The 22,696-nt window shown below is 40.4% G+C and overlaps 1 protein-coding gene across 2 annotated transcripts in view; it reads right to left on the bottom strand.

Annotated features, from left to right (window-relative positions):
- Window positions 1-3,996: 3,996 nt before the first annotated feature.
- The window catches only part of BZW2 (basic leucine zipper and W2 domains 2), a 52,779-nt gene continuing 34,079 nt past the window's right edge, over window positions 3,997-22,696 (bottom strand). For both annotated transcript variants that reach the window (XM_072328358.1, XM_072328359.1), the window contains exons 6-12: window positions 19,342-19,477; window positions 16,077-16,186; window positions 14,040-14,210; window positions 13,425-13,571; window positions 11,053-11,191; window positions 6,076-6,198; window positions 3,997-4,453 (exon numbers count right to left, since the gene is read on the bottom strand). In XM_072328358.1, coding sequence (XP_072184459.1) covers window positions 4,425-4,453; window positions 6,076-6,198; window positions 11,053-11,191; window positions 13,425-13,571; window positions 14,040-14,210; window positions 16,077-16,186; window positions 19,342-19,477 — 855 coding nt within the window. In that variant the 3' untranslated portion in view covers window positions 3,997-4,424. The remainder of the gene's footprint in view (window positions 4,454-6,075; window positions 6,199-11,052; window positions 11,192-13,424; window positions 13,572-14,039; window positions 14,211-16,076; window positions 16,187-19,341; window positions 19,478-22,696) is intronic.

The raw sequence follows: 22,696 nt of genomic DNA, 5'->3' as shown, positions 1-22,696 counted from the left end.
TCTGGGAGCAGCTTCATGCCTGCAGAAGCTCCTGGTGGGGCACGGGCCTACGTGGGGGTTGGAGGTGCAGTAAGGTAGGGTTGTTGCAGCCTTCCTGTACTGAGAGGTGCATGAGCTGTGCCCTCACAGCTCCTGTCCCTTGGATCACAGCAGGATTTTGCCTACGGGCCATCCTTCCATGGGGCTCTGCTGACTGAAGACATGCCTGTGGCTACTGAAAAGGCCGTTCTCCCAGCTCAGGTCTGAGCAACAGAAACCCCCAGTAAGGTAGGCAGGCCTGCTGCGGGATGAACCATGACCTGTTTCCTGCTGGGTTCCTGCAGGCCCAATCTGGCCTGAGTGCACCCTTGCAGTGACATGAAGCCCCCAAGGCCCATTGGCTGGTCAGGAGCAAACACTGACTTCTGAAATATGGTGACACAGAAGCAAGAGCCTGACAGAAAAGAGGGAGAAGTGAGCCCTGAAGATTCCCTTTTAAGTCTTACGCTTTATCTTCTCAAAAATATTCTCTGCATTTTATAAGCATGTTATTTGTACGTTATTTAAGATGCTTAAATGTTCGCGAAGACACAGTGTTAGAACCGCTGCTTGCAACACTGAAAGCCTGGGTTTGAATCCCCCCTGTGGCGCAAGTGGTAGAAGTGCTGCTCTGCTACACAGAGGGCTCGAATCCCGGGAGCTGGACTCGATGATCTCTAAGGTCCCTTCCAACTCGCACGATACTGTGATACTATGATGATACTATGATACATCTTTATATAACTAAGAACAGCATACTGAAATACTCACACTGAATATGCATTAAGCATTTTTAAGGATGACGTATTTTATTTATCTTTCAAAGTAACGTTCAAAAATAGTTTCCCATTTTCAAGCGTTTTGACTGAACTATTTATTGCCCTGACCATTATCAGAAAGAAGTAAAGACTTCAGGGTATCTACTGACTGAACATACACACCCTTTCACAAGTATCTCCAGTGTTCACAAACAACTGTTAAATATTAACAGTGTAGCAGGCCACCATTTTAATATATAACCAGTGGATTAACATGGATTAACTCCATTGCAAGCTGTGCATTTTTAACAATACTACCACAGTGGAGGAGGAGCTTCCTCTGTATAAGGCTGTGGTGCAGTTACACAGAAGCAGACGTGACTCTCAGATCTCTAAGGAGGGCTTTAACTGAGGAGACCATGAAACCTGACTCACTGAGTGCAGTTAGAACACAACCCCTCTCCTGCAGAGCACTTGTTTGCATGCTAGAAGATTGTTTTAAAGCACTACCAATGGCTTCCTGCTTTCTTACTTCACACCTAAGCACGGTTTCAGAAGGGAACTGGAGGGGAGAAATCACCTTCAAACTCAACAATCCCAATTTTAAAGCACATTCTATTGTAGTTTATTGCTGAATAATAGAGATACTTACAATTCCGGTTCCACTGATATTTCAAGATTAAATGCTATATATTATGCGAAATACATTTTCTAAGAAGTCTATTTTTAACTTCAGATTTGAATAATACATTCAATGATGACTTCTCTAGAAATACTAGAGAACTTTCATTTCCCTAGCAGCGGAATATTAACCTAAGGTTTGTGCTGAAGAACTGCTCAGCACTGGGACATTTTAAATTGAGATTTGGACTCTGTGAAGACTCTCATATAAGGATGCTTCACCTCAGCACCACCTCTGCTCAGATTCTGTTTCAGGCTCTTTGCAAAGCCCAATCATCACACGTATTTATACTGAAATTCAGCCTGGTGTTAGCAGTTCTGTTGGTGGTTGCACCCTGACCTAGCTGACCTTCCAGCATATATTCTAAATACAACTGGATAATATGCAAGTCCACAAATGAACTTCTTTCAATAAAATGGGAAAGCTGCTGAAAAATAGAAATACAGCCCGAGAAAAATTATGAGATGTTTTATTGGGGGTGGTCAAGCTGGAAGGGCCTTCCAGTAGCTAAACTTCAGACGTAGACAAGAACACTGGAGACACGGGATGCTGGGACCGTGTGCCTGAGAGCTGAACAGCTCCAACTGACACAGGCCTATTTTGTCCCCGGTGAAGTCTATACTGATTGTTAGTGTAATGCTGCAGGTGGCTCCTGCCCCCAGCCTGAATCACAGGTCTCAACTCCATCAGCGGTGCAATCCTCAAAGTACTCGTTTCTGTCTGACCCAACCACAGAGGGATGGAGACAACAGCATTCTGCAGCTGGCTGCCTGGTTGGTAGGAACAAAGCTTCAGTGAAGCACACTGCTGAGTGTGACAAGGGACTTTGTGCCTGCCATACACTGGAGGCACAGACGCATTCACAACTAGCCACATAAAGTAGCGTTTGCTAGCAATGCTTTTCCTTTCCAGCAGAGGGCTCAGGCAGCTCACAGCTAAACGCATCTCAGCAGCCCATGGTGACCTCACCCACAGGTGTATGTTATTGTGCCCTTCGTGCATTAGTCTAGATTGGCTCCTTTGACTTGAGCCTGAGTTTTAAATTATATGGAAATGTAGTTTTACATACACCCAACTGAATCTTAATGCTGCCTTTGAAAAGCACCATTCTGAATGCAAAACATTCCCAGCAATAGCGGCTCTCTATCATTAATGAATCGATGCTATCACACTGCAGCTGCACTGAAGAGATCATCCCAGGTCAGCAGTGCCTGGCAGATTTATATTCCGTAATAAAAAAGACCGAACTGGAAAGCATCCAGGTAATTCATCAATTCTATTTACAATACACTGCCCTACTGCCTGCCCAGCACTGCTACGAGTTACTGGAAAGATCCACATAATGTATATTTCCTCTTTCCAAAATCAATACCTGTACAAAAATAAACATCGCTCTAGATGGAAAGCTGGCATTCAACAGCACTTCATTTCTGCCTGATGTTTGCTACTTCCTGTAAAACCAGATACTTATTTATAGCCACATGATCTGTGGTTTACCATGTGCTGGCTTTTCCCATCAGAAAAATCTATAGTTGGATAGCTTATTGGATTCTAATTACAAGATAAACCATTAATTAATTATGCTTTCAGGCCCCCGTCCCCCCGCCCCCTGTAAGTATATAAACCTCCTCTTTGCAGTCCTTACCAATCCAAATGCTCACTTATCATAAAGGGAATATCACAGAGCATTTTCAATAGCATGTTCCTCAAGAGAAGATGAAGCGGAATGGCGTGATATGCAGGCAAACTAATTCACTGCCCCAGTCATTCTGAGCACAGCAGAAGGAGGAGCAAGGCAGAAGATGACTACGCAGAGTAACTTGGTTAGGGGTTACTTAGCCAGGGGACTGTGCTACACAGGACATCAGTGCTCAGCTCACATCTATGAACTCCAGCTGCTCTGATGCTGAATGTCAGATCTCCAATTCTAAGCTTGAGGCTTGCATGTGTGTGCAACACTGCATACTGGCTCTGTGTAAACACCACCCTAGCCAGGTCCCAGGCACTGAAGTTGTAAATTACATAACATCAAGGCATAAGGGAATGTTAAAGAAAGCAGGATGGATCTCTTGAGAAGCCTATACATTCATATACATATTTCAGACTTGTAACCTGTAACATCACACAGGTATGAGTACGTCTGATTTCACACACTGTCTTCTAGTCATGTATACTTTCAAATTAACACTTCTTAAATGAGATGCTTTTTCTCACACTACTTTGCCATCCTCAATACCTGAGTGCAGTCTGCACTGAGAACACATCATTCTTCTGATTTGCACAATTTCTTACATGCAAACTGAGGACAGCAGAGATTTGTTTCTTTGCACTGCTGCAATTAAGTGAATGTATCAGCATTTGCTATGGAATCTCATTGGTCAATTGATACCAATTAACTATTAATATCAACTATTAACGTTGATTTTGTGAATAATTAGTAGGAAAACCATCTCTTGACACTCTCGTGTAACTTTCACTCGAGGAATTGTACCAACTTGGTGACTTTGTGAAACACACACTAACAAACACCACACAACTAAGATATAAAAGCCATTTATTCAAAAAAACGTGGTGGTGTCAAATCACATACACAAGCCAATATTGAGCTACAAACACAGACCAAACAGTTCTATAAACAGAAATTGGAGTGTTCATATACCATAGTACCTGAAAAAGACCGTTAATAAAAAGGAGTCCATAAGTATTTCATTTCACTTTTCTTATATGGCTCCTTGCTGAATGTCTTTGCCTAAAGTTAGAGTACAATGAGCCAGAGGTAGAGTCCCAAGAAAAGCATCTAATGCCTCAGGGCTCCATTAAAAACCTTTATTCTTCTAAACAAAAGGAAAGCCTAGCCTAAAATTTTCTGTATGACACTGAAGTAAAGCCTCTTTGCTTGAACAGTATGGCATTCCCAAGCGCATTTGGCATTAACCTAGATTGAGTCTGTGCTTTGTTGAACCGTCTTAGTTCTCCTCCCCTTCAGATTCTGATTCTAGAAGAGAAGAAAGTAAGATATTTCACATAGGTTGCACAAGAGTAGTGATGCAGTTCTATAAAATAAAACCAAATATCCTGCCAAAATTCAAATGAAAGCTGTCATCACATCTGGTACCTCACAGGAAAAGTTAACGGACTACACTGGGTTAAGTCAAGAAAGAAGAATAAACTTTAGAAAATCAGGTTCTACACTGTTACACTCTATTGGGTAGTTCTTGATTGTTACAAGTTATCTGTTACTCTGAGTTTCACTGGATGACAGTTCCTACATTGCTTCCAAGTTAGGATTCCTATTCTGTGATTCTTTAATTCTAACTCACTACAAATTATTCTGTTCCTCATCTGCAGACACAACCAACGAATACCTGAGCAGAGTTCAATAAAGAATCAGCATTATTTTCTTGCTCTTCTAGTCTAAGTAAACTGTACTGCTACTCTTCTAACGATTTGCTCTGCAAACATTAGTCAACATCATCATACAATGTATTAGTCTACAGCAGGAAATAAATCTTGTTTGCACAGATTCCTTATTTATGTAATACAACATTAAAAGTAACTTGTAAGTATGAACACTCACAGTGTTTTTGTCACCTAAAGCTACTTTGCATTATATTGTATTTCTGTGTGTTCACCTGACAGGAAAGGGCCTGCTGACACCAACATAACATGTTAGATCAGATTTCTCAAAGCCAATATGATCTGCATCTTCTAACTACAACACTTTGGTGTTAGTAGTACTGGGCTCTGTAATTAAGTATGTCTGTGAGATGAGCTATGCAAAAAAAAAAGGATAACGAGGAACAGAAAGACATACAAACAGAAGGGAAAAATGCTTAATTTGACCAAGATTGGTAGTCCAAAGTGTGAAAGGAGCTACCATTTTTGTGTTTCTACATGTATATGTGAATTACTAGTCTTACCTGCCCCTTAGAATTACTATGTATTCCCACTAAGATTCTACTAGATTCTACATCAAAAGGATACAAATGAACACTAATAACTATATCCCCCTCTGCTACACGTGGATTGATCATTCCAACTGATGGGGTTTTCCCTTTCAAGGCAAAATAATAACCTATTTGTGCAGTACAAAGAAGAACAGTTATGGGCCAGAGAAAGCCATTAATCTCCCCGGTAACTACTTTAAGGTGGTAAACACAGATCATATATCTTAGCCTGAGCTTTCAGATAGAAGGAATTTATGTTTGTGTAGTCATTACAAGTGATAGTAGCAGAAAAGGTACCAATATGGAAGAGTGCTAGTACTAGTGCTAGTATATAGTGAGGTAGCACAGGCACATCAGCACATTCCACACTTGCATGGTCATTTGGCTATGTAGATACAGCCAAATATTCTTTCCTTCCTGTAGAAGCTTTAAGTATATATCCATGGACAGGTGGTGCTGATGGCTTCAGGAGTTATAAGAACAACTTGAATTAACAAGCAGCAAGTCGTGTTGGGCTTCAGCATGACTGTAAACAGCATGGAGCAGACATGTCTGCTACCTTCCATTCCAAATCTGCATGCTTCATATGCCCAGCACAACTCAAATCTGGAAAAAAGCTCACATTTGATTTGCCCGGAGACTACCATATTTCTTTTAAAAATATCCATACCTTCTTCAGCATTTTGCAGCCACTCGACAAACTTCTTCATCTGGTCAAGAAAGACGCTTTTGCCTTTAGCAACATGTGCTTCTTTATACCACTTGAGAATTGCTTCTTCACTCAGAACATCAGCTGAAATAGAGATAAGCGTACATACAGAGTCAATGTCTGCTTTAGAAGATGGTGGAAGGAAGATACTGACTGACTGTTGGTCTGGGAGTTCTTTGTTGATTTTGTTTGGTTTTGCTTCTCAAAGCCAGCAAAAAAGAAGCTAATATGATCACAATGGAACAAGCTTTGCATTAACTTCATTAGACTTCAGCTACAGAGTATTTGATGGACATTAGGAATTCCAAATGCAGTGAAATGTGTTAAGACTTAAAATCAAGTACCAGATATTACGCTTTTGGGAAGGAAAGTTCTGTGCTCATCTGCTTTAAGTGCACCGCAGAAGATGGTTGATTAGAAATATCAGAAAACAGCCTGCACACGTTAGAAGTCACCGCAAGAAGAAACGCATTTTTTCTTGCTATTGGATCACAGAACTGCATACAGTTCTAGAAATCTGAAGTAACAGACACCATCTGATTGCAGTCTAGAGAAATAACAGGGATTTTTTGACACCATTATCATCTAAAGTTTTATGCAATTTATTAACCTCAAAGAAAATGAACCGCTGCTTGTTCAGACTGCCCATTTTAAGCGAACTGCTCAGATGTACAGCAGAGCTGGCATTTTTTGTCAGGTACCACCACCAACATAACTGTCAATGAGGGAACGTGAGAGTGAGTAAAATTCAGAATAAAGAAATCCTAACCAACAGCAAGGACACTCATTGTTTCCAACAGATGTAAATTTAGGTCTAGCAACAGACCTCTAGCCTTGAGAACAAAGCTTCCGTGATCCAGCCAAGCTGAATATCTCAGTAATTCATGGCTGTGGAGACAAGATCTGGGATCCACAATGGCATTTTGGCAGTTACATAATGCAGGGGGAAAGAACAAAAAAAAATCAAACTGTATTTGTTCTATAAAAAGACTCAAGGCAGCTTTCTGCATCTCATTAAAACTTCCATTCTTTTTGTCTTTGAAGAAAATCACCCTTCCTTGCTCTGCAAAATCAACACATTTATTTTGAGCGCTTTCCTGCTTCCTCAGACTCTTTGGTATCATTCCATCGATTTGGCCTTCATTTGCTTAAATGTGGACCCTGACCACCAAACTTCTGCAACCTACGAGTTACAACAGATGTGGCAGTAAAGATAACGTGGCAAACTGAAATAAATGACACCAAACCTCCAAAGCATCTGATTGAATTGAGAGTAGACATAGTACATGTGGCTGTTGAATAACAAACAGATGGGAGCAACCTGAGTTACATTCGAGCTTCATCAAAACTACCCTAGGATATCCCACAGTAACTGAATACAAAGCAGCTTCCTCAAAGGTTGGATTTCAGTGTGTGCATGCAACTCTAAGTTACCTCATCTCTCAGACACTTTTCCAAAATAAAATGTCTTCTGCAGTTTGCTGCAATTGACAGTAAGCTGAAAACACAGGGATAGCAACACCACGCCAGCTGTGTGTTGTTTTTCACTACATCTACATTGCACTCAGAGAACTCCAACAGAGACACAAAGCTGTATCTTTCTGAAATCCCAACATGCCACAATGAAGTTTTCCTTAACATTAAAAGAAACGCTGAAACTAAGAAAGGTTTTTACTTTGCATTAAGTACTTGCCAGCCATCTTTAACAGCATCTCAAAAGCATTATGGCGTTTAAGAAAGCCAGATTTTTACTTAGCAAGCTTAGAATGTATTTCACAAGGACTCCTGTAAAGCTGGAACTTAATCCCTCTATGTAAATCCTTTTCTTGATTTACAGCCTATGAGCTTTAAGGATATGTTGCCAAAGAGGAAGAAGAAAACTCACCTCTTTCCCTGACTCAAACCCAAATCTGATAATAGCAGAAAACAACCCTGCAATATGCCTTGAGGATTAAAACACGCTTAAGTCAGGTGGATGAGGAATTTGCCTAGATATAACAACTCCATAGCAATAAGCCTCCTACACTAACAAAGAAGAAAAAAAGCCTTCAATTACAGGAAGGGCAACTGCAACTCTCCTTTCATTACTGAGCAGTATTACCTGAACTACACTCATGCCTCCAGTGCTCATATAAGATGGTATTTTCCTTGCAGCACAAAGATGCTCAACTAAACAATCAAGCAGGACGTGGTGAGTTAATCATACCTCGAGGTTGCTATGAAGCAAGAGGAATACTGAGGGGGATGGAATGCGAAAGGGAATGATTTTATATATGTATTTGTTATTTCTGATTAAACTTGAGTATAGATAGATTTTAACAGCTGAACCCGAACTCCTGTGATTTGTGGGCACGTGCACATCAGTTTCACTGCAGTCCCCGGCAATATCAGCCCCAAAGAGCTGGTTCTCCTGCACATGCAGCCAACTGCCACTCAAACCACCCACTGCCAGAGCCTTCAGGTACAGCCATCCTGACAGGCAGATTTTCAGAGCAGACACTCAAAGAGATCCCAGAGAGAGAACATTACTTGAAGCTTAGATCATGACTTTGGACCCAGTGTGAACACGCTCCTGTTTTTAACTGCATAGCTGCATGCTTTCAGCTGCTAACACTATTCACAGATTCCAGCTCACCTCTACTACAGATAACTCAGCTGGGAGGACAGAGTCTTAAGGCAAGAGCTCTGTCAGTACAAGAAATGTCACCCGCTGTACTGTTATGGTCTTTTCTTTTTTTCCCTGGGAAAACTTTGTACTTGGCATCAAAAAATGGTATTTGAATAATGAAGATTAAAGATAATTTTATTTAAAAAAAAAGAAAACCAAAAAACACTACCAAAGCCTGTCTGTCAAGTGGAACTTGAATATTCAGTTCTTTTAAGTGTAAGATTCCTACTGTTCAAGAAGACAGTCTGCATCTTTTATGATGGAAAACTGGAAGGATTGAAATAGAAGATGTTGGATACACTCCTAAGAATAGTCATACAACTAAATTTGTCAAAGCATGGGTGGCATTTAGTGCCTAACATCACTGATGATGATCTTCTTTATGCCCAGGAAACACTCACTCGTGATGAGTAATAGGCAATAAACTGTCCACATGCCTGGTAAATAGCTGCACTTCTGCTATCCATCCACAGATACTCCAGATGCCTCCATTTGTCACTAGAAAAAAGTCACAAGGTATTCTGAAACCTCTCCAGATCCTACACAAGTCACCGTTGAAGCAGAACAGGAAGGGCAACACAAGCATCTGCTGTTCCCTCACTGCCAACGTAGCTATTAATAGCCAAGGAAGCCCCTAAGAGCTAACATGAAACATAAGATATGCTGTCATCAGCAAAGAATCTATGGTAAAGAATGCATCTCTAAAGGCACTGGATGGCTTGTTTCTAGTGGGTAGATTGGAGCTGGGAGAAGGAAAGGGTGAGAACCACCAGCACCAAAATGAAGCAGAGGCAGGCTTCAGCCCCCATTTCTGATTGCTATCTTCCTTATAGCTCTCAACAAACCAACCATGAGCAGCTAAAGCATGATAAATATCGCAGGGGAGAAATAAGAATGGGATGACTGGCGTTCCCAGAATCTTTCCTGGTTAATTCAGAAGAATGTCCTGACCTGATGGACACAGCTCACTTGATTCTAAACCTGCCCTGAAACAGATGGAGCTGATAACTTCCTTACTCTATTCAGGCTCAGAGGGATCCCCACTGCTATTGGCTATAACATCAGGCTTACAATTGCTAACAGGCAACAGTACATCCAGCAATCAGGCAGATAGTTCTGATTATTTCTGTTTCAGCCATCACTCACTGTTCATGTGCACAGCTGCTGCAGTGCTCATTTGCCAAGTACAAAGTAAATTCTCTTCCAAAGAGAGTTCAATATTAAGGACTTGCTGCAGGTTGCACTCGATCACTGAGGCCACAGGATATTGACACAGGGATTGAAATAAACCTCTCTCATTCACTTGCTACACCTTCTGAACCCATTAAATTACTTTAACAATCTGAACTTGTTTGCCTCGAATGAGTACTGGCCACAACAGAATGAACTAAGATCAATGCTGGGTTGCTACTCCTGCTGATTTTTCTCCTTCAACTATTTATAGCAAGAACATCAGAACAAACTGTTCAGCACTCACCCATCATACACAGTACAAGATTATTAGACTCTGACAACCTGATCTGAATAGACTTGCTACAAAAGTCAATGTCACAATTAAAAGAAATAAATCCCTTACTCTATGACATCTGCAAGAAGGGAATGGAAAAAGAAATAGTAAAAGCATAAGGAAAGCTAAATTTTGGCAGAGGGAATAACACACACAAAAAAAACCTGAAAGATCTTCCTGCCAAGAGGATTTTACTTCTTCTAAATTTCTTAAAACCAAACTTAAATTTTTTTTGGTCTTATTTTATTATTTTCTACAGCTACTAGAAATTAATCCATTTTTTTTTTTTTTTTTCATATTCCTGATTTTTTATTAGGACAAAAGCCCTCTGAGACTGCAGACACTGCTGAGATCCTGCTCATGCTCCTTGACTGCAAGGTAAATGCAACAGAAAGAAAGGCTTGATTTGACTTTTCCTGCTGCCACGCGTGCCTTTGAGCTAAGAAAGCATACAGTACTTCAGAGTCCAACATAATCGTTAAGCATGCAATTATCTACAGAACACCATTTCCTTTTACATCACATGTGAGCAGCTGGCATAGATAGCAACTATGCCACTAGATAAGGATTTATGAGCTCAAAATTAAGGTCTACATACAAAGGAGCTACTCAAGGGATCTCTTTCTGATTAACTGCTTCTAATAGTTTGGTCCTGTCTGTAATGCATGTCCATAATGTACTTATTAACTTAGCTCAACAAAGTCAAGTCAGTGCCAAGTACAATGTCCATGCAAAGTATATAGGAGCAGATATATACTTTTACCTTTATAGAAGAGTACCACTATCTTCTGAAAGGCTTTCATGAAGTGGATGTTGTCATAACAGTACTCCTGCACCTTCTGGAGAAGGATTAACTCTGACTGGCCTTGAGTGCTGAAGACAGCAAGCAGGGGGGCATATTGCTGAAAGGAGGACAGGGCAAGACAAAAATGCATGTTAAGTTTAAAGCAACATTAAAATCATTGTTCAGAACTAAAGACACATTACCTTTGATCTTCAGATCCACTGACCAAATATACATTAGCATTACTATTTAAATTGTTCTTGCACTGATTAGATCAGTCCTTCTTTGTTTTCAGTTATGAAGTTTGGCATTTTTCAGCTGGATTTGCAATTGCTTGATATAATGGGATATACATACATAACCTATAATACTAGGGCTCCCAATCGATGTGACTACAACATAGCTAACGTCACAGACTGAGTTCACCCATTTCAGGCAGGTATACGCACATTTTTAGTTACAATTTATTATTTTGGAAGAAACATGCTGAATCTTTAGGCAAGATTCTGCCTTTTCCCCTTCTGGCTCTTTACTCATCCAGCTGTCATCTAATCAACTTGTAGGGAGGCAAGGCAATATACACTGCAGTTTATGTCTATTTAGTAGCATCAGCAGAGCCCAATTCCATCCACAGATCTGTGACCTACAACTGCCTGTAACTGTTAAGCAACATATTTAAAGAAATCCTAACTTTTCAGTTTAGGATTAAGAATTCTTCATATTGCCACATTTGATTGACTTTATTCACATTCCTTTCCTCACTCACTAACTGGTATAGATGTACAATTGAAAGTCTCAGAAGTGTCTAAACTCGAGCAGCGTAAAATTATATTCCTCTCATCATTGGCTAAAAAAAGCTGCATTATCTTCCATTAGCCTCAAGTTATGTTGCAATGGGTCAGCAGCTCCAGCGTCACAATGCTGAGACCGCAACTGTGTCTGTAGTCTGAAACTGTCTAGAGGACTCTCCCATCCATGAGAATGTCTTTTCAACAAATGAAAAGTGGCCTGGGGGCCAACGACATTGATACAAACCCAGCAGTGTTTCTCTCCCCAGCATTCAAATATTCCAATAACAAACGTTTGTTAATTTGCCCTGCAGTACTACACAGCAATCAACTGATACCTTCTTACAGCTGAAGACATATGATCCATCATTACATCAAAAGAACAAAAGAATATCTCCCTTCTGAATACTCTCATTCTACTATTACTTGGGTCACTGTGGCTGGAGAAGACTTCAGGGCATTCGATTTTACCATTAAAGATTACACAAGATCTCAAGTGACTACACTTCTAGCATGACTGTTGCTCCTGAAAAACCAAATTCAGATGAAAGGACAGTCAGTGTGGGGGCCAAACCAACATGAGAAAATGGTTGAGGTGTGGAAAGCCATCAATACGAAGAGGAAAGGAATTCTATCAAGCTTAAGATCCATGCTACCATAAGAATAAAGGTACTGATTTGCTCTGATTGTTTCTGGTTTGGGGTAAATATTTGCAGTTCTGGATATGAAGGAACATTCTTTTGCTTAAATGGACTAAATCTGCTCAAGAGCTTCTCTTCCCTTGTTCTCATTTCAAGTCTCTTGCACTGCACAATTCTTTCAGATTTGTCTGAGGAACCATGAATACAGAGTAATCAGTCACTGCTATAATTCTACACCTACCTCCCTTCTTCCCAAGCTCATAATAGCTTTTGTATCAATAAATAACTGATACTGCAATCTGTCATCTGGCTTTCTGTGCATTCAGCTCTCTTTTCCAGATGCCTCGCTTAGAGAGTAACCATACTATACAATGCAGAAACCCTCAAGTCAGCTCCTGTCTTACTAGCTGGTGAACATCAGCAAGACACAAATCATAGGTTCTAAACTCAGCAGTCCTGCATGAATCTAACCAGCTTTGTGCAAAGCCAGCACAGGTGTCTCTTCACCATGCTTCCAGAATCTCTTTGCTTCCGGCAATGACATTGCAAAGATAATTCCAGTAGGCTTACTAGTCAGGTCAGCGCAGCTCTGAGCCTCAGCATTTGCTTAGCACCAAGCCCCAGGCAAAGAGCCTCAGCACACTGAGAACACATATTGCAGAGGCACTCAAGCTACAGCCACCTCAGTTTGCCCTGGTTCTTTACACTGTACTCCTCAGGAGACAGAGTACAGCAACTCATAATTTGAACTACCTCATTTTTGCATTACTGTGACTGAAGAAGGGACATGACACTCCAGTGTGTGGTATCAGTTAGCCCTGAAGATCAAATCTCCTAGATTTAAATAGGTAAAACGTGGCAGCTATAGAATGTATTCTGTTATTTCATAGCAAGCCTTTCCCCTCTTCATTTGTGCATGTACCTTTAGATGTTTGAGGGCTTGCTCCGCAACCAGCTCTTCTTTCTTGTTCCATTCCACAGCATTCATTACACAGGTCCACAGGAGACCAATCACTGCTGGCTCAGGCAGCTCATTTCTTTTCATTTCCTCTTTTACATAAAGCACCATCTGAAGCATGAGAAACAGTGCTGGCTTCAGCAACATTTCCAGTCAACCACTAGAAACTCTGCCTTATTAAGTACTTACAGCATTTACAAATAGCATATTAGAATTAAAAAAAACAAGAATCAAATTTAGAAGAAGAGTAAGAATGAAGCACTTAGAATGTTTATGTTCAGCAACGTTACTATTACTCGAGTGTAAGTTTTCTCCTTCCTGCCCAACCTTACAGCTAACAGTTACATGAACTAATGTCTCATCAAGCAGAACTAAACATAAAAACACAGCTAACTGCATTTGTAAACCCACAGGCTTCTTTCATCTGTTGAAACCACTGAATGCATTTATCAATAAGTTAAAATAATTTAAAGAAAAAGAGAAGTAGACTGAAGTATCCACATCTGTTCATCTCCACTTACTGTGTATTTATGTCTTGGACTATGTTTATATAAACAGAAGCTGTAAAACGCTCCTTACCTCCTTAATTGGGCATTCCTGAGAGAGACGTTCTTGTAGCTCTTTTTGAAGTTCCTTACGAGTCCCCAGTGACTGCTGAACTCTAAGAAAATCTGAGAGCTCTTTTAGACCTGCTTCAGTGAAATACTTGGCAAAATGATCCACATTCTGCCGGTTGGCAGGAAATAGTTCCTAAAAGTACGGGAATACTCTGCGTTAAATTAACGATGAATGAGGGCTCTTGACAAAATGGAAGGAACAACTTCAAGGAGTGAACACTGAATCACCCATTACCGTTCTACCAGCAGTAGAAAAGTCAACACTCCATTCACATCATTGCATTGTTATAGCAGGGAGAAGAAATTATGTCCAGTTATACAAAAAAAGCAACCCAACACCTGTCCTACATTAAGGACACAATCCTTATGAAGAGCCATCAGCTTAAGATGGCGCCCAAAACAGTTGAGCATTTTCCAAACTCTTTGAGTCTCGTAGGTGAAGCATAAATAATGATAATAATGAATAATAATGAATAATAATGAAGCATAAATAATGAATAATGATAAAGCCGTTATATGGTAGGCACATTTACTGTGTCCTCCCAGGGCTTACACACGTTCACTCTCAGTAGTACTTAACTGGCCCAGGCATGCTAGCCTAAATATTCCTACTCTGCTGAGTAGTGATTACCATTAATGCATCACGTGAAGATCAGTATATCCATTATGTACATTCACATAAACTCACCTACTCATTTCTGACTCAAAGAAACTGTGTATCTATGATTTCTTAAGTCCAGATACTTAGAAAAATTAAAGTGTTGCTTAAAAACTGCTAGAGCATGCTCCTCGTCTTGGAAAGGATTCAAAGGTATTTGCTTACTGTAACTTACTTATTGTAACTCCTGTGGAATGAACAGAAGTCTGTTTTTCTCCCCCTGAAGGAGACTAGAGACCCTCCATCTATTTGTTTACTGAAAAGCAGATTAATCAACTTTCTCAAGGCATCTATGCTAGGCAACAGCGACTGATACTTGAGTTCTTTAGTATAGCAGCGTAATGAGAGCCAACAGCTGAATGCTTTACTCAATAAATTTCAAAACAGAAATAAGACAATTAGTTTTTGGTTTTTTTTCCTCCTCTCTAATAACTGGTGTAATTAGCCCATTTCCCAGCTTTGCTGCAATTTATTTATCATTTGGACTCAAAATCAGATACAAACTGAAGAGAGGAAGGGGTGTGGGAGGCTGCTTTGCTTTTGAAAGATTCTTGCTTAATCATACATTACTGCTGTAAAAATAGGAAATACTGATGAAATTCTCTAGGCAGTGCTACTAGATAGCACGTCTGATTGGATTATCACAGCAACCTTTTTTAAGATTCAGACTACCGATCTTCAGACACACAGTAGCAGGGGAAGGCACAAAACACTGCTCCATATTCACATTCACTCTAAACACCTCAGGCCACTGCTACAAACCCAGAACACAGGTTTCAAGACAAAGGGCTGAAAGCTTTCCCTGTGCTGCTTTCACTAGTTCTGCTGTCATCACTGCAGGTCCATTAATGCTACTCAGAGGGCTGCTGCTGTGGAAGACTGGCTTACTCTGCTGTCTCTGTACCATTCAAATACCATCACCTTTGAAAACTATGTGTGAATCATTTCTGGTTAAACAAGCCTCTTACATCTTGTTTCTTATTTACAATGGTGGAAAAATAATTACAAAAAAGAGAAGAAAAAACCTTCACGTGCAGTTGCTGGTGTGTTTTGTTAGCAGGGGTTAGGAAGAAACAATTTGCAAGCCCCACACATTCAGCCTTTCAGAAGGCATTTAACTACAAAAAAACCAGACAAAAAGTAGATATGTGGTATTTAATGCTGCTGAATATGTATCAGTGCAACACGGACATAACAACATTGCTGTGATCCAAAACACTTTGGAAAATGCTAAGGTAGTCTTAGGGGACTAAACATGCTTACCGACAACTATTGCCTGCAGTTTATTTCTCTCTCTTCCTCAATAGAAGAAAAAGATTAATGAAAATACATTATACTTACTAGCAATCTCTTATCAAGGTTGGCTTTTCTTAAAGCAGAGGTAACAGAATTGGCATCTTTCTCTGCCATCCATGCTTTAAAAAGTTTTACAGCAAAAGAGGCTGCAATCCCTGTTTGAGAAAGTACACAAAACATGTTTCAGCAATTTTCAACACAAATGAGATATTGTTACAGCAATCCATTATGGAATGAAAATACACTCATGACAACAGGACCAAACATGTGGGACTAATGTGCACCTTTTTTTCTCTAGCGCAGTAGTCACTTTCTGAGTACACTGCACTGCCTTAAAAGCTCTTTTTACCTACCCACACTGAACTGTTCAAAGACTTGGCTTGCAATTGATTTCTCTGCCTCTGCATCTTACAGACAACTATAGTGACTGAAAAACTTCTGCGTTAAATCAGCTAGGAAATGAAGGCACATAATAACAAAGGACAGACAGGAGTAAGAAATGGAGAAAAAAAAAACAAACAAAAAACAAAACATATAAAAGGGCTTTTAAAGTCCAGAATAAGTTTAAACAACTTCACAACTTCAAGGCAGTTGAATGTACCCCATCCTCCCACACAGTATTTAGCAGCAGGTAGGACCAGGCACAAATACTATTGTAAGAAGAAAAAATCCCTTCCTTGAGGCACAAATTAACATTTTCTGTATAAAATCAGAAGAAAAAAAATACCCACCACCACCACATCTTTATTTCCACAACCAATAGCTTTCCCAGAGGAGCCTAAGCTAAGCACCATCCCCACACCTTCCACCCTTTAAAAGTGTATTTTCTCACGCACCTCCACAGCTCTGCTCCAGCTTCTCAGCTGTAAGCAGCCAGCTGAAAGGAAGCTGCAGTGCTGTGGAGCTGGAGACACATAGCTCTGGAGACACATACTTACTGACATAGTCCCCTGCAGGCCAGTTATGCTTCTCCATACTACATTCACATCAACACTTTCAGTACTACTGAGAGCAGTCCTGATATTTTTATGTTTTGCCTCCAAAAAGTCCTGAAATTCTATGAGCTGCACAGCTCCTCCTGATGCAAAGCAGCTTAGTCACTCTTATCCACTTAATTGATTGATAACCATTCTTTTTATTTCTAGGATACATTGACTAAATGAGTCACCAAACAAAAATGGAAGAGATTATTCCCCAGGCAGCACTAACTTCATTAACATTCATTACAGATCTTGACTGTTATGACAGTTTTGCCAACCTTATTTCAAGAGCTCAGTTGTGAGGCACGATCCTTGGAGAAGTACTACATGAAACTATGATGTGCGATGACATTAAACAATAGCCTAAATATACCACTTTGGCTCATTGACATACTGTGCAGAAGGTTCCAAATGAAACAAGCATGATCATAAAAGCTATGAGCAACTAGTCAAGACTGAAAAAGCCTGTTTGACTACAAGGGGACCCAAGAATAACATTCATCTGTAATTTTAACCTGCAAACACCATTCAGCTTATCTGAAATGAGCATTTGCATTCCAGAGATGTGATACTTGATGAAGATAAAGGCATTTGTAGCTAGAAATCATTATCTGCAGCCTATATGTTCTGCACAGTACTTGCACATCTGTGACAATTGAACCTATTCATATCAGAGCGCAGATAACGTAAACAAAATGCCTCCACAGCAGCACCTCTCAGCAAGCAGTGCCTGGTAGCACACGTGTTGGACTTTGGCTAGAAGCACTTTTATTAGATGTCAGTAAGATCCACACTGCAGCTTGTTAGGTCACATGCTATTTCCTTATGAAAGGAAGTGTGGAACAGCAAAAAGTCCGACCAGCTGCAGAAGAGCATGCCAGCAACAAAAAAGCACTCATTCTCAGGCCATGGAGATGGTGACCAAAATGAAACAGAACTGCCTTTGCTACCAAGTACCTCTGCCCTATGTCCTTTTTCAAACCATTTTCTAGACTATTCATGTATTGCCACTGGATTTTCCTCTAAAATAGCTGTGCTCTTTTCCAAGGCTTTTTTTTGTTTGTTTTTAATCCATTATCAACCTCACAGATAGAAAGCAACTTCATCCATTCATCCATTCATTTTACTGTTTATCCCCAGTGTATTCTTTGCATTTGCATTAGCGTGAGTGTACACTTAAATACATGGATAAAGAAGACTGTAAATTCTAGCAGATGTTTAGAGCTCCCAAAAATGCCATTTCACAACATGAATGCAATTTTTCTAGCATTTTTGCATGAATATTAAGTATAAAATATAACCGGTTACTTGAGCATTAATGTGAGTTTCTAGATGCATCTTGTGTTGCCATATCCATAAACAGAATTTGCTTTAAAAACACAGCACTCCCGTCACACTAAGATGTGATTAGTACTTTTGTTTGCATTTTTTCTCCTACTTTAATTCTGCTCCCAAAAGCTGTGGGTGATGACAGAGCAAAACAGCAGCTGTGGCTTTTCTTTCTGCAGCATTTAGAAAACAGATGCACGCTACATGCAAGAATGGGCAGTTAGAATCTTTTTTAGATTAGATTTAACTAATAAGTAACTTTCAAAAAGGATTTCATGAAAGCTGTGCAACACAGACAGTGCCTCTGCAATTACTCCAAGCAGTCAGGAATCAAAAGAGATATTATTTTTCAAACGTCTGTCTGACAATGACTCCAAGGTAGAAGACTATAAGTGAATAGAAATCTTCCAAAGCAAGGAAACACCACCCATCCCCCCATTCAAAAAAGCCCGCAACAAAACAACTCACCCAGTCCCCCCTCCCTTGCTCTCAACACCAAAAAAAGAACTTGTTGCAAAAAGGCATTAGCACCCTAAGACTGAAAGATTCATTACTCATTACACAGTAAAGATGAGTCCATGGGAGAAGTTATCAAGCAACCATTACTGCCATGGTGGCAGAACTGAGGGTGTGAATTTTTTCCTTTCTGTAATACCCACTTGGCCTGTATGTGCTCTCTGTCCCACTTCACACTTGCAGGACATAAGCAATACTTGTAGATAAAAAAAAAACACAACAGTAGCAGCCTAACTAAGGAACAGACATCACATTTCAGGCTTGTATTCGTGTTGGTTCTCCTATTTGTTGTTGTTACCCTACTTTTCATCGCCCTCTTGTTAGATCTCAGAAAGTACATTGGTCTTTGCTGTCAGTATGTGCTTCTGCTTTAAAATCCCACTGCTTACTGAACAGCGAGAGGCTTCCAACGCACAAAATATGGCACAACCGAATACATCCGCACTTAAAACTACTATGAGATAAAAGGTCACATAGAAAATTACCTTCTTTGACTATGTTGTCAGTGAAGAGGCTTGTTAAAATGGTAGCAGGAAGAGTCCCGTTGGCTAAAAGGATCCCAGAAAGCATCGCCAATTTCGTCTGCTCTGTTTCAGAGAAGGCTTTAAGGAACAGCAGGAGCTGTGGGTTAGACAAGAAAAAAACATAGGTTTGAACCACTGGCAACAGTAACAGGTAGAGATGAATATTCATGGACAGTTAATTTTTTTGTTTCTGTAACTTCAAGCAAAATCACATCAAAATCCATCCTGAAGCATCACAGTGCCACTCCACTGACTAATCAGAATTTCCATAAGGATACAAGTGTATGGAATACTGTCTTACTCAATGACATGAGGCCCGTCTTCTGCAAATAAGTGTTAAACACATAGTGAAATAAAAATGCTCGCTAGAGGCTTAACGCTCACTGAAATTAAAAGGATCTACTGAAAAACACATGCTTGCTGATTTCAGCAGGTTGATAGGAGCCTTTCCATTCACGTTGTTAGATTTTAGAACAGAAGGAACTACTTTATCACTCGTGCAAATAACAGCACGAGGAAGCTCCACATTCTTCCTTCAGAGAAGGGAACACAGCACATTTCTGGACTTAAGGAAGAATTTTCACTTCCATTTCCAGCTACCAGCACTTAACTCTGCTAGTTCCATTTGTTACCACACCTTTTTTTCCTTCTCCAGAAGGCAACAGATGCAATCAAAGCACAGGAGCTCATTTTGATGGGAAAACTGCACCCAGTTTCCACATTAAGCGTACCACCTCATTAGTAATTCCTACACGTACAAAAGACAGAATATCAGACATGTCCCTGTATTTGTATGTTACCACAGACAGTGACAGCTCTTCTCCAAGATATCCAAAGAGTCCATCATTATCTGTAAAGATTTGAGTGCAATATTTTAAATATCCAGGTAACTAATGAAGCGAGTTCTTAAAAGACACATGACGTTGTATGGACAACTCTGCCCCATACCAGCAAACAAAACAGAACAGCTCTTTTTATTCATACAGTAGTACTTACATAACATCAGTTTTAAATTATAGCTTACACAAGGCTGAATGATTCAGTCACAGATGTGTCACTTGGCTTTAAGTGGGATGCAGCCAAATGATTGCAATACAGTTTCAGCCCAAAAGAAAAAAAATACTAAGAGAGAAAAATCTTAAAGTGCAATTTCATTTCAGCAAACTGTAACTCAACCAAAAAGAAGGGGTTCAGACAAATGGAACTGTTATTTCTAAATACAAAGATGAGAAATAAGCATTATGCTGTATTTTCAAATGTAGAAATTAACTGCTATGTACAACAGCACATGTTAAAGAACCCCAGTGCTCCAGCGCTGCTCTGCATGGGAAAAATCAACATAATTTTCACTGAAATTCAAAGTAATCCTAGCATAAAAGATGGCTGGAAGCTTAGGAACTCAAGCTTTCTTTACACAAGCTTTAATCAACAGTCCTGTACCAAGAAGATGACTGCTTGAGAAGAAACATTTAACTAGACCTTCTGATCTTTACTGTAAGTTACTGTAAGCAGTGATAACAGGACTGACTGAAGAGGGAACAACTTCACAATTCTATATAGCCCGCTTAACTCTTACTCCTTCTGCTCCCATACAAGCAACGGATAAGGATTTGGATTAGTGGTCACACAAACTACCTTAGTGCCACAAACCAAGTCCTGATTAATTCCTGACGCATAACCTACATTGGTTATATATTCCAACAGAAGAACAAACATTTGTCCACTCCAGTTTTGAGAAATCTGTAATTGTTCAATCATAGAATCACAGAATGGCCTGAGTTGAAAAGGACCACAATGATCATCCAGTTTCAACCCCCTGCCACATGCAGGGCCGCCAACCACCAGACCAGGCTGCCCAGAGCCACATCCAGCCTGGCCTTGAATGCCTCCAGGGATGAGGCATCCACAACCTCCCTGGGCAACCTGTGTGCCACCATCCTCCGTGTGAAAAACTTTCTCCTCATTTCTAACTCAAACCTCCCATCTTAGTTTAAAGCTAGTCCTTTTGTCCTATTACTATCAACCCCTGTCAACAGGCATTGCCCCTCCTGTTTAAATGCTCCCTTCAAGTACTGGAAGGCTGCAATGAGGTCCCCCCGGAGCCTTCTCTTCTCTAAGTTAAACAAGCAAAGCTCCCTCAACCTTTCCTCATAGGAGAGGTGCTCCAGCCCTCTGATCATCTTAGTGACCCTCTTCTGGACCCTCTCCAAGAGCTCCATGTCCTTCCTGTATTGGGGGCCCCAGGCCCAGACATAGTACTCCAAATTGGGCCTCACAAGTGACAAGTAGAGGGGGACAATCACCTCCCTCTTCCTGCTGGCTACCCCTTTTTTAATGCAACCCAAAACACAGTTGGCCTTCCAGGCTGCAAGCACTGCCAGCTCATCTCCAGCTTCTCATCCACCAGGACCCCCAGGTCCCTCTCTGCAGGGCTGCTCTCAAGGAGATCTTCCCTCAGTTTGTATAAGAACCTGGGGTTGCCCCGACCCAAGTGCAGCACCCTGCACTTGGCCTTACTGAACCTCATTAGGTTAACATGGGCCTACTTCACCAGCCTGTACAGGTCCCTGGAATGATCTGGAAGACATGAAATCATACATTTATGAAGTTCACAGCCTCCTCTTCTCCCCTTTTCTTTGAAACATGCTTTTAAGCAAGTCTCTTAGAAGGAATTTAAATTATAATGTTCTTTGACCGTTACCCAGCAGCAATATCTTCTGAGCAGGAACAAGGCCTTCCAACAGGTCCCTCACTGCTTTAAGTACTGCTGGTGCTACCAATATAATTCGTTTTACTGTTTTTGAAAAGCAGCTCTACTAAACTAATACATGCCATTTTCTGCTGTTCAAGGATATTATTCCATACTCTCAAGTAATTTAGGGGAGGACTGAGTTATGAGACAAATCAAACCCTTTAATTAACCCTCTCAGAAATCATCTCAAAAAATAGAACACTTAATGCTGTTGTTACAGGTTTTGTATGACTGATTAAGAGCTCTTCTTTTACCACCACTATTACAAACCTGTGCGGGAACGTCACAAAACATTCAAGTTACTTCAGAACAGTAGCAAAGAACCCACAAAATGTTCCAGGCTGATTCTTCCCTGCTGTTAGGCAAGTACTGGTATTACTGCTTTTGTTACAGCCAGATTCTAAGTATGAAATACACAGTTCTGGCCCACAGTTCTGTATTTCTAGCACAGTTATAAGAACTCCCGGCTATTTTAGTGGGAGTTTCAAATGCCTAATAAACACAAGACTAGACCTAATATACTGCTCTGTGCTACTGTTCTTTTACAAAGAAGTCCATTAATCA

Source organism: Excalfactoria chinensis, chromosome 2, assembly GCF_039878825.1.
Source record: "Excalfactoria chinensis isolate bCotChi1 chromosome 2, bCotChi1.hap2, whole genome shotgun sequence".
Classification (NCBI taxonomy): domain Eukaryota; kingdom Metazoa; phylum Chordata; class Aves; order Galliformes; family Phasianidae; genus Excalfactoria; species Excalfactoria chinensis.
Note: the sequence above shows the minus strand (reverse complement) of the source record. Positions and strands in the feature narration are given on the sequence as shown.